The sequence below is a fragment of the Rhodotorula paludigena genome (assembly GCF_050403205.1).
Source record: "Rhodotorula paludigena JCM10292 DNA, Rt_paludigena_JCM10292v1_ctg114, whole genome shotgun sequence".
Lineage (NCBI taxonomy): Eukaryota > Fungi > Basidiomycota > Microbotryomycetes > Sporidiobolales > Sporidiobolaceae > Rhodotorula > Rhodotorula paludigena.
In genome coordinates this window covers 1-10,470 of record NW_027481344.1, presented here as the reverse complement: position 1 = coordinate 10,470, position 10,470 = coordinate 1, and the positions used below count along the sequence as shown (strand labels likewise).

At 65.0% G+C, this 10,470-nt stretch overlaps 4 protein-coding genes across 4 annotated transcripts; 1 reads left to right on the top strand and 3 right to left on the bottom strand.

Annotated features, from left to right (window-relative positions):
* Positions 1 to 936: 936 nt before the first annotated feature.
* Positions 937 to 2,739, bottom strand: JCM10292_001384 (uncharacterized protein; the record flags this gene model as incomplete). The annotated part of the gene is made up of 7 exons (XM_076652990.1): positions 937 to 1,061; positions 1,129 to 1,224; positions 1,355 to 1,394; positions 1,461 to 1,528; positions 1,598 to 1,680; positions 1,737 to 2,271; positions 2,346 to 2,739. 7 exons carry the CDS (start codon positions 2,737 to 2,739, stop codon positions 937 to 939), a joined length of 1,341 nt encoding a protein of 446 aa, XP_076501461.1.
* An 842-nt stretch (positions 2,740 to 3,581) lies between these two features.
* Positions 3,582 to 6,756, bottom strand: SEC27 (coatomer subunit beta'; the record flags this gene model as incomplete). The annotated part of the gene is made up of 7 exons (XM_076652989.1): positions 3,582 to 3,655; positions 3,716 to 5,993; positions 6,053 to 6,319; positions 6,392 to 6,440; positions 6,505 to 6,511; positions 6,583 to 6,643; positions 6,739 to 6,756. The coding sequence occupies 7 exons, from the start codon at positions 6,754 to 6,756 to the stop codon at positions 3,582 to 3,584; spliced, it is 2,754 nt and encodes a 917-aa protein (XP_076501460.1).
* Positions 6,757 to 7,597: 841 nt separating this feature from the next.
* Positions 7,598 to 8,551, top strand: JCM10292_001382 (uncharacterized protein; the record flags this gene model as incomplete). The annotated part of the gene is made up of 5 exons (XM_076652988.1): positions 7,598 to 7,682; positions 7,747 to 7,869; positions 7,947 to 7,991; positions 8,056 to 8,172; positions 8,238 to 8,551. 5 exons carry the CDS (start codon positions 7,598 to 7,600, stop codon positions 8,549 to 8,551), a joined length of 684 nt encoding a protein of 227 aa, XP_076501459.1.
* Positions 8,552 to 9,745: 1,194 nt separating this feature from the next.
* Positions 9,746 to 10,470, bottom strand: JCM10292_001381 (uncharacterized protein; the record flags this gene model as incomplete). The annotated part of the gene is made up of 5 exons (XM_076652987.1): positions 9,746 to 9,784; positions 9,847 to 9,893; positions 9,953 to 10,093; positions 10,159 to 10,278; positions 10,346 to 10,470. Coding segments are annotated over 5 exons (472 nt in total), but the record flags the coding sequence as incomplete, so codon positions are not given.

Genomic DNA, 10,470 nt, shown 5'->3' with positions numbered 1-10,470 from the left:
AGGGAAGGGAAGGAGCGAGAGAGTACAGCAGCAAGGTCAATCGTGCGCGCTCCGTACCACCTGCCACGTCGCCTCTCGTCCGCAGCTCCCGCCTCATGCAGCGGACATCAGCCCAGGTGGGACGCGAGGTGTAAGTCCCTCGGGCACTTCTGCCCTCTGGAGAATGTACGATCCCGTATTGAGCCTACAGTGAGACAGCAAAAGAGCCAGAACGCTCGAGTCTGCAAGCGTGGAGCCAAGGAAAGAGACTGTAACGTTCAGGCAAGGTTCACTAGCAGATGGCTCGCCGGCACAGACGAGTTGCGGGAGCGTTCACTGAGTACAGAAGCCTGATACACGACGACACGCCACCACTTGCCGCGTCAAAACCTGAGCGAGAGTGCGGAAGCCTCGTACATGGCGCTAAAGCTGATAGAGTGTTGTCGTGCAGCAAGATCGTTCGCCACAGCGTGGTGCAGCTACGTAGCTCGCGAGTACTTTACTCTGCGCGCTGGCGACCCGCATCAATCGCCAGAAGAAGCGGGTAGGGGTGGCGAATGACAAAGTCGGCGACGAAGTAGTCCGTCGTTCTCGCCATGAATTGCCGCTCATAACTTCCGCATGACGCCTCACTTGCGAAGTGCACACGGAAGCGCATAGGACCGACGAACCAAGCGGATTGCGATTTCTACGAGCGAGAGGGAAAGGAAAGGCATCAACCCTCGCGGGTACAAAGGGAGGGGCAAAGCAGATCTACCGAAGTGAACAGCACCCGCATCATGCGTCTGTCTCACGACGCAACTAAGCGCCCGAAACAAACGCGAAAGGCGGGCAAGACCGAGATAAAGAGGGGGAGAGCGGTGAGGAATGAGTGTGCATGCAAAAGAGAGGAGCGGGTAGGGCGAGGCGATCGGATCCGGGTCAACCGTAACCTCGCGCCAGGTCCGGCGACGAATTTTACTCGACGTCAACACCCGAGTCGGACGGAACGTCGGGAAGCTGAGCAACGCGACGGGCACGACCGTACGCGTCGCGGTAGAACAGGACGTCGCCCTCGTCGTCAACGTAACGGCACTGCTTGTCTGCAGGCAGAAAACGTCGAGTGAGCAAGACATGCAGGACGAGGGGAAGGGCAACGGAAAGACGCACAGCACTTCCACAGCGAGACAAACATGTTCTCGTCAGTCGAGTGGTAGTGCTCGCCGAGGAAGTTCTTGAGCGCCTCTGTCGCCTCCCAAGCGTGGTCTGCGTAGCAAGCCAGGAGTAGTCAGCAAATGCATGCGGGTCACAGCACAAGCACGCAAGGCAGGGAGCGTGACGATTCGACGGCTCGAATTGCCGCATGCTGTGCGGGCGTGAAGGAAATGTGACGCACAGTGAGGGATCTTCGACGAGACGTGGTGGGCGACGTGGGTCTGGAGCGGGCACGAATGAAGCATTAGCTTCACCTCGACTAGGCGAGCGTGACGACGAGGACGCACCTCGCAGATGCCGTGCATGAGGTACGGGCCGACGGGTCCGAGCATGTTGCGGTCCATCGTGCAAAGCGCTGCGAGGTTGGCGTCGAACGTGTCAGAGAGCGCGGCCTGGGAACGATACGCGGTTCGCCGACACTCACCACCGCGCTGGAAGTTCCACTGCGGTGCGTTGTAGTGCGGCAGCTGGGGGTCGGTGTGCTGGAGGTACGTGATCATGACGAGCCTGCAGAGAGGACCGTCAGTCACCCATTGCTGGCGGCGATGACGGCAAGTACGGACCAGTGGTTGACGAAGAGGTACGGGATCACGTAGTACTTGACGACGGCGGAGAAGCCGCCCCAGTAGTGGCCGAAGACAGCGAGGAGGCCAAACATGCCGACGAGGAAGGCGTCCGAGAGGAGGACCTGGCCACGGTGACGCGCATCGAAGATGAGCGACTTCGGGTCGAAGTGGTTCGTCCACGCCGGGTACCAGAGCTGGCCCGAGGCGTTCGAGAAGAGGTACGCCGGCCAGCCGAAGAGCTGCTGGACGAGGACCCAGGTGAGGCGGTAGAGCGGCGCGTCCTCGAGGAGCTCGTCGAGCTCGACACCCTTCGAAACCTTGAGCTTCTTGCCCGTCGGCGCGACCTTGCGGAACGAGGCGGTGCGGGGAACGAAGACCTCGTCGCGGGTCATGTGGCCAGTGGCGGCGTGGTGCTTGGCGTGCGAGATGCGCCACGAGTGGTACGGAACGAGGACAAACGAGTGGAGGAAGAGGCCCATCGTGTTGTTGATGGTCTTCGAGGTCGAGAAAGCCTGGTGACCGCACTCGTGGCCTGTGTACGAGTTCAGGCCAGATCAGCGCCGAGCTCGTGGGGGGCGAAGGGAGCGACGAGATGGGGCGACGAACCGAGGATCCAGACGCCCGTGCCAACCCAACCCTGCAGGATCCAGTAGACGGACCACAGCGACCACTTGGCAGCAACGCCCGCCCAGCCGTTGAGGATCTCGCCATTCTGGAAGTTGAAGGCGGGGTCGATGTACGAGGCGGCGTAGACCAGCGCGGTGATCATCGCAAAGTCGGCGACGACGTAGGTCGACGAGCGCAGGGCCGAGCGCTCAAAGCAGTGCGCCGGAATGGCGCCGAGGACCTCCTTGATCGTGAGCTGCGGCACGACGAAGGGCGGGAACGAGTCCTCGAGGGCCTTGGTCGCATCCTGCTCCTCCTCCGAATCGGACGAAGCGAGCACGTCGTGCTCCTTCTCCTTGGTCGGCGCCTTGCGCTGGCGGACGGCGGTGGCCATGACGGGGTAAGGGAAGAGCGGCGAAGTTGGGGATCGGAAGGAGGGGGAGAAACGTGTAGCTGGGCGGACCCTGCAGAACCTGCGAGCGGGCGCGGTGTCAGCGACGGCGCGACGAGGCGTATCGGTGCGGGCAGCAGCTGACACGAGGCGGTCGAGCGGGAGGGGGACGAAGGAGACGAAGGAGAAGAGCGCAGACACGACAAGAGGGGACCAAGCACACTCGACAGGTCCAGGCCCGCGCTAACTTCCCCGGCACTTCCCCGGACTTCGCGTGCTCGTCGCAGTGCGGGCCGGAATTGCCCGGTCAAAAGCTCGTGCGACCAATCGCAGCTCTCTCGGTGGCAAATGGCCTTCACCGCCACCCAGGACCAGCCGAATGGACGAAGCCCAGCGTGGCGTGCGCATACTTGTGCTGTGCGCATTGACACTTCGAGTGTGTGTAGGCGCCTGAGGGAAGGCAGCGGTGCAGACAAGAGCCTCATGAAGTGGACCAGCTTGAAGCGGTGCGCTTTGTCAGGTGCTCCTCCTCGCCGCTTCACACAGGGTGGACTGTACCATGCGCGATTTCGCGACTGGATCTCGAGAGGGGCGAATGGCGCGGCCCGCGAGCGGGAGGACCGACGAGCTGCCGAGGACCACCAATTGAGTCTGCACGTCCGCGGCCAGCTCGCGAAATGGAGTGCAGGAGGAACCACGCGACACGGTCTAGGAGAAACAGCGCTTTTATGACAATGTGCGCGCACAGGACGAAGAGCCGGCACTGAAGTGGGAGGCAACGGGCGAGTGAAAGGGCAGCTACCGACGAGATGGGAGACAAAGACAAAGAGTCGGACGGGCGGCGCTCATGCCAGCAGGTCCTCGTCCTCGTGCGCTGGTGATGCACCGTTGACGACGGGTACAGGCGGTGCGAGGCCATCTGGGGAGACTCGATTGGTCAGCAACTGCGCAGCATCTGGGCGACGCGCGAGAGACGCACCCGACGATCCCGCATCCACCAGTGCGTCGCCGTTCTCATGCGCGTCCGCGAACGAGAGCCCGGCGACGCCGTCCGCCACGTCGTCCGCGCCTGCTCGTGCGCCGTACTCGCCACTTTGCCGCCCGTACGCGTACTGCTCCTGCGCGTGCCCCGCCTCGTCGCCGTCCCCGCCGCCGAGCTGCAGCAAGTCGCCCGCCGCGCCCTGCTGCTCGAGCTCGAGCTCGGCCGCGGCCGGCGGGTTCCGCTCGCGCTCGAGCGCGTGCGCCCACCCCTCGGCAAACTCGTCGGGGTGCTCGGACGGGTCGGCGAGCGCGCTCGCCTGCTTGGGCTTCTTGGCCGCCTCGAGCTGCTTCTTCCACGCCGCGAGCGCGCGCGGCGCCTGGCTCGGCGCGTACGTGCGCGCAAAGAGCGCCGCCTCGGGCGCGCGGTCCGTCGCGAGGAGCGTGTCGACGCACGCCGCGGGGTCGCCGACCTGGAGCGCGGCGGCGAACGCAATGTTGAACGAGCCGGCGGCGGTCGCGCGCTCGACTAGCCGTTCGAGGCCGGCGCGGTCGCCCGTCGAGGTGTAGATGAGGAGGAGCGCCGAGAGGTCGTTGGCCTGCTTGAAGCACTCCTCGGCGAGCTGCACCTTCCACCCGGCGAGGGCGCGGTCGCCGACGGCGCGCCACTTGGCCTGCGAGCCGAGGTGCGGCGAGCTGCGCGCGAGCGCGAGCGCCGTCTCGAGGTCGTCGAGCTGGATCGCGAGGTCAAACTTGTGGTCCGGGTCGGTCGAGATGTCGAGCGCGAGCTCGCGCAGCTCTTGCGCCTCGAGGAAGCGCGCGAGGCGGTTCCGCTGGTCGTGCGGGACCTGCGGGAGGACCTCGGCGGCGCCGTCGAGGTCGCCGCGGAGGACGGCCGTCTGGTACTCGATGACCGAGAGTGAGAGCGCGTACGCGTACAGGTTGACGTCCTTGTCGCACAGATAGATGCGGTTGTGCTGCGGCAGGTAGCCGAGCAGGTACATGGTCGTGTCAAAGTGCGTGATCGTGTGCGACTGGCCGCCGACGAGGTAGTTGAGGCGGTTCGCGCCCGTCGTGTACACGAGGCAGTCGCCGACCCACTTGGCCGTCTGCACCGCCTCGGAGATCTCGGCCTCGAGCTCGAACGCGGCCTCGACGCCCTCGTCGTCGAGCTCGACGCCCGCGTCGAGCTGCTCCTGGTACGCGTCGCGGTCGAAGCGGAGGACGTAGAACGACTCGTCGCCGGCGATGGCGACGAGGTTGCCCGTGCCGGACCAGTAGACCTCGCGCGCGTCGACCTCGATGCGGCGCACGATCGCGCCCGTCTCCCAGTCGTAGAAGACGACAAAGCCCATGCCCTTGACGCCGAGGAGCGGGCCGCCGTACACGCCGTCGGTCGGGTAGTTGACCTGGACGAGCCCGGGGCGCTCCTTGAAGTTGCGGTACACCTTGATCTTGCTCCCGGCTTCGCGCACGGCGTACGTGTTCGAGTCGGACGCCCACGCAAAGCCGACGCCCGAGCCGAACGCCTTGTTGCGCCACGCGAGCGCCGTGTAGATGATGTACTCGCCGTCGCCGCACACGGTGACGAAGCGGCCGTTGGGCGAGTGCTGCAGCGTCGATGCGTACACCTCGGTGTTGCCGAGCTCGCGCGACGGGACGGCGAGCTGCTGACCGTCCGGCACGTCCTCGTCCGCCGAGGCCTGGAGCGCGACCGTGAGGATCTCGGCGTTGCGCGCGTAGACGACCTTGCCCGACTGGTCCATCGAGACGGCGGGCTCCTCGCGGCCGAGCTTGACGACAACGGCGCCCTCGTCAAAGCCGAATGCGACGTCGTTGCCCTTCTTGGCGTAGGCGACGCACCACGCGCGCTCGAGGCCGTAGTCGAGCGTGTTTTCGAGGCGGTAGGTCGACGAGTGCCAGACCTTGACGGTGCCGTCTTCCGAGCCGGAGACGAGGATGGGGAGCGAAGGGTGGAAGATGGCGAACGAGACGTTGGAAGTGTGGCCCTCGAGGGTCTGGATGCACGACTTGGACAGGTAGTCCCAAATCTTGATGAGGCGGTCGTCGCCGGTCGTGACGAGGTACGGCTTGTCGCCGCCGTGGTAGTACTCGACGTAGTTGACGCCCTTGTCGTGTGCATCGAGCGTGAAGTTGGCGACAGGCGAGCCGAGGGACCAGACCTTGACGGTCCGGTCGAGACAGGCGGAAGCGAACGTGTTCGAGTCTTTCGGGTTGAACGCGAGGTTCATGATGTAGTGCGTGTGGCCCTCGTAGATCTGCGGGCTCGTAGTCAGCGGAATGCCTCGAGGCAGGCAAGTGCGAAACAGCGACGCACTTGAATGCACTTCCACCCCTTCTCCCAGTCCCAGAGCTTGATCGTCATGTCGTCCGAGCCGGTGAGGACGAGCGGCTGGGTCGGGTGGACGGCGAGGCAGCGGATGTAGTCGGGGTGGGCCTCGAGGGCCGTGACCTTTTCGCCCGTGTTGTAGTTGAAGACGCGGAGGTGGAAGTCATCGGAGCCGCAGACGAACCAGTTCTTGCGCGCGATGAAGCGGACGCAGCGGACGGGCACCTCGGTGACCTCGAAGGTCTTGATGATAGCCTGGGGACGCGTGCAAGCGTGGGTGTCAGCGGTCTCTTCGCGTGTTGCGTGCGGTGGGGAGATGTGCCGTACGCCCGTGTCGACATGGTAGATGATGACGTTGCCCGTGTACAGTCCGGTGCTGTGGAAAGTGGAGAGGTCAGTCGAGCTGCCGCGCTCGCGCACGCGTGCCAGCTGCAACGTACATCAACCCTGCGATGCGGCGACGAGGGGGGTCAGCGGAGGGTGCGACATCTCGGGGGTCGAGGGAGGGCTGAACGCACAGGGTTCAGTCGGGTGGAAGTCTACGGATTTGACTCGTGCGCATCGAGTCAGGAGCTTGCGCTGCGGTGGTGAGAGCGACGCGGGTGTCGGATGCGGAGGGGGAGGGGTCAGCTCGCTGGGAAGACGCGCGTGGGTATGGAGTGGGAGGGGCGCACGTTGATGTCGAGGAGCATGGCGGCCTCGCTGTGGCTGTGCGCGGGGAGCAGCGCGTGCGGACGAGGAGCGAGAGGTCGAGCGACGCGCTGGCAGCTGGCAGCGACCCGACGCTCTCTCGCCCGCAACGCTCGCCGTGGAGCGTGCAGAGCAGCGCACTGCAGAGCTTGTGTCCACCGTGCCAGGCTCGCGCTCGCCATCACGCTCGTCTCGCCCTTTGTCGCCTCGCTTCGCACCCTCGCCTCGCCTCGACGTGGGCCCCTCCCCGCTCCCGCTCTCGCCCACACCGCCGCACGGCGAGGCGCACTGGGGCTGCCAGCCACGACACCGCTGCTCGACACCGTCTGCGATCGCGTCAACAACCCTCGCAGCGCTGGCTGCACCCGCCGCACTTCATCAGCTCGACTCGGCTGCGGGGTCCTGTTGACGCGTCTGCGCGTCTCCTGGGCCGAGTGCCGGCGCAGGCGAGCACGCAGGACTGCTGCTGAGCGCTTGCCCTCGAATGCCGCTGAGGCAATGCTGCAGCAACCCACGTTCCCGCTTCCCTCGTCTCGCTTCGGGAGGCCCCCACTGCCTCGCCTCGCTTGCTGCCTGCGGGCTCGGACACCGTTCTGAATTGCTCAAAAACTACTGCTTGGGCTACCTGTCAAGACCGCAGCGTCTCGCCAGCTCGTGCTGCAGTCGGTGCCTCGTCCCACCTCGTGCGATCTCCCTCGCCTCTGCCCAGCCTCGCCCCACCCCCGCGCAGCACCGGACACCTGGCAGGTGGTACGGACTCGCTTGAACGACCACCAGCGCGCGATCCGAGCCTCTCTCTCTCCTCCCTCATCACACTTGCCCTCCTCGCTCCGCCCGCCCACCATGCTCACCTCGACCCTCCTCGCCGTCGCTACCGCCGCATTTGCTCTCTCCGCCCCGAGCGGCGGCAAGGGCGCGTTCCTGCTCTGTCTGTCCCCGTACCCGAGACGGGCTTCTTGAAGCTGACCTTCGCTCCGGCTTGCGACGCGCAGGCTACGACGACTACGGCTACGGCGGCGACGGCCTGATCTCGGTCGGCAACTTCAACGAGAAGGCGGCCAAGGCGGCCGTCACGCTCAAGGAGATCTGCTACCGCAACCTCTACGCCGACGTCCGTGCGTCTCTTGCACATCTTGCACCTTCGCTCCCGCTCAGTCCCGACTGATCCTCTTGATCCGCTCGCGCCTTGCAGAGGACTTTGCCGTCAAGAGCAACAAGGAGGTGCTGACCAAGGACAGTTCGTCGTCTACGCCTTCCTCCGCACGCGCGCTCCAGGCTTACTCTCCGCTTCTCGCGCGCAGGCAAGAACCTCGACGTCTTCCTCCGCGACGGCCTCAAGAAGGACGTCAACGATCAGGAGTTCTACTACGAGGAGTTCTGCTACAAGCAGTTCGGCGTCAAGGAGCACAACAGCAAGGGTCCGCGTCCCTTCCTCCGCCTTTGTCTCTCACGTGCCGAGCTGACCTCGATCCCGCGTCCGCAGTCTCCGCCGACTCGGTCCTGGTCGGCCTCAAGGAGCGCGACCTCGGTGGCCTCGGCGGCGGTCTCGGCTCGTACGGCGGCCTCGGCGGCAACGGCTTTGACTCGTACGGCGGCGGCCTCGGCGGCAACGGCTTCGACTCGCTCTCGTTCAACCGCGGCGGCTTCCTCGGCGGCTACAACGACTTTGACGACGGCCTCGGCGGCCTCGGCTACGGCTCGCTCGGCGGCCTCGGCGGCGGCATTGGCGGCGTCGGCGTCGGCTCGTCGTCCTTCTCCGGCGTCGGCGGCGGCCTCGGCGGCATCTACAAGGCCTGAGCGCGGTTTCGCTGCACGCGAGGTGCGCTCTTCCCCTCTGTCCCGCTCTTCCCTCGCACCGGCTGACCCTCCTTCACTCTGCGCAGCTCGCCCTCCCGCAAAAGAGCCTCCTTCTTGTCGCTCGCCCTTCCGCCTTCTTTTCTCTCGCGCTGTTCCTCTTTCCTCCTTCCACTCCGCATTTGCTGTAGCGCCCTTCCTCTTGATTTGGCTTTCCGTTTCTCCCCCGCTGCATTTCGTAGCGCCTTTTGCAACGCCTTCGCTTCTCTTCCTCCGCCCTTGCCCTCTCGTAGCTCGGTGAGCCTGACTTGAAGAATGGCGCTCGGGCGGCATCGCAAGCGCTCCTTCAATGCTTGGATCGCCTAGCTCCTCGCAACTGACCGCTTGTGAAGGTTGAACCCGGCGCGCCCGCTGGCTCGCCTCGAACTGTCCTCGTCGCCCCATCTCTGTCGTGTCTCGACGAATGCAATGGCTACAGCCGCCCCGACGAGTTCGCGAGCTGGACTCCGATGCACGAAACGCACGACGCTACTCGAGGCTCGCTTCTTGCGAAGGTTGCGCCCGGCGCGAGGTTCGCTGCTCTTCGTGCCCCGGCGTTCTAGCAGAGTCGGCAGCTCGTCCATGTATGACCGGCCTCAAGACCTTGCGTAGTCTCCGCTTGCCGGGCACGGCCCCGTCGGAAGTCGAGAAGGCCAATGCGCCCAGACGCCGCGCCTTGCTCTCGTGCAAGAAGATCGAGACGCCGCCTAGAGACTCTCGCCTCACGGACTGCGCTGAGGACGGATGAGAGGCCGCACGAAGAAGGGAAGGCCGAAGGTCTCGCCAACACAAAGTGTCGCCCAGCCGACTTCCTTTCGCGCGCTCGCCGTAAACGCTTGCGTAAGCGCGTCGCTCTACACTCGCAGGAGTCGACTGGCAAACGCCGCGCAAGCACAGCAAGGCCAGCCCAAGTCACCCGGAAGAACGGAATTGCAGAGGAAAGGGTGGTCGCAGCGGAAAATGTGGAAAGAAGAAGGCGCTACGACATGCAGAGGATGACGAGGAAGGCGAAGTGCAGCGAAAGGGAAGGGGACGGCAGCAAAAAGGGAGAAAGAGGAGGGAGCGAACTAAGCAAGGCGCTCTTTTGCGGGTCGCGGCGCTGCGAAGAAGCACGAGGTCAGTGAGGGTACGAGAGTGGGAAGAGAATGAGGACGGACCTTAGGCGCGGGCCTTGACGAGGCGGCGGGTCCAGTAGCCCTGCGAGACAGGAGCGTAAGTCTCGCCACGCGCGCGGAAGAAGACGAAGGACGGAGGCACACCTTGCCGTCGAAGCCGTCCCTGCCAGGGTAGCCGTTCTCGAAGCCGCCTGCGGGACGAAAGGCGTCAGCACGAAGATCGAGCGAAAGCGCGTGAGTGTCGGCGCACCCTTGCCGTAACCACCGTAGCCGCCAAAGTCGCCCTTGCCGTAGTTGTCGAAGCCGCCCTTGCCGTAGTTGTCGAAGCCGCCCTTGCCGTAGTTGTCGAAGCCGCCCTTGCCGTAGCCACCGCCGTAGTAGCCGCCGTAGCCTGCACGACGAGAGCAGAGTAAGCTCGAGCTGGCAGAGAAGTGTCGAAGAGAGGGAGGAACGCACCGCCCTTGCCGCCGAAGTCATTGTACCCGCCGTAGCCACCCTTGCCACCAAAGTCGTCGTATCCGCCGTAGCCATCCTTGCCGCCGAAGTCATTGTAGCCTCCGCAGCCACCACCGAGGCCTGCGAATGAGAAGAAGGAGGGTGTCAGCGGTGCTGAGGGGAGGATGCGGAAGGACGCCGGACGCACCCTTGCCGCCAAAGTCGTCGTAGCCGCCCCAGCCGCCGAGGAAGTCGTTGCGGTCGAAGAGGCCGATGTTGTCGTTGAAGCCGCGCTTGTAGACACCCTTGCCGCCGCCGTAGCCGTTCTTGCCG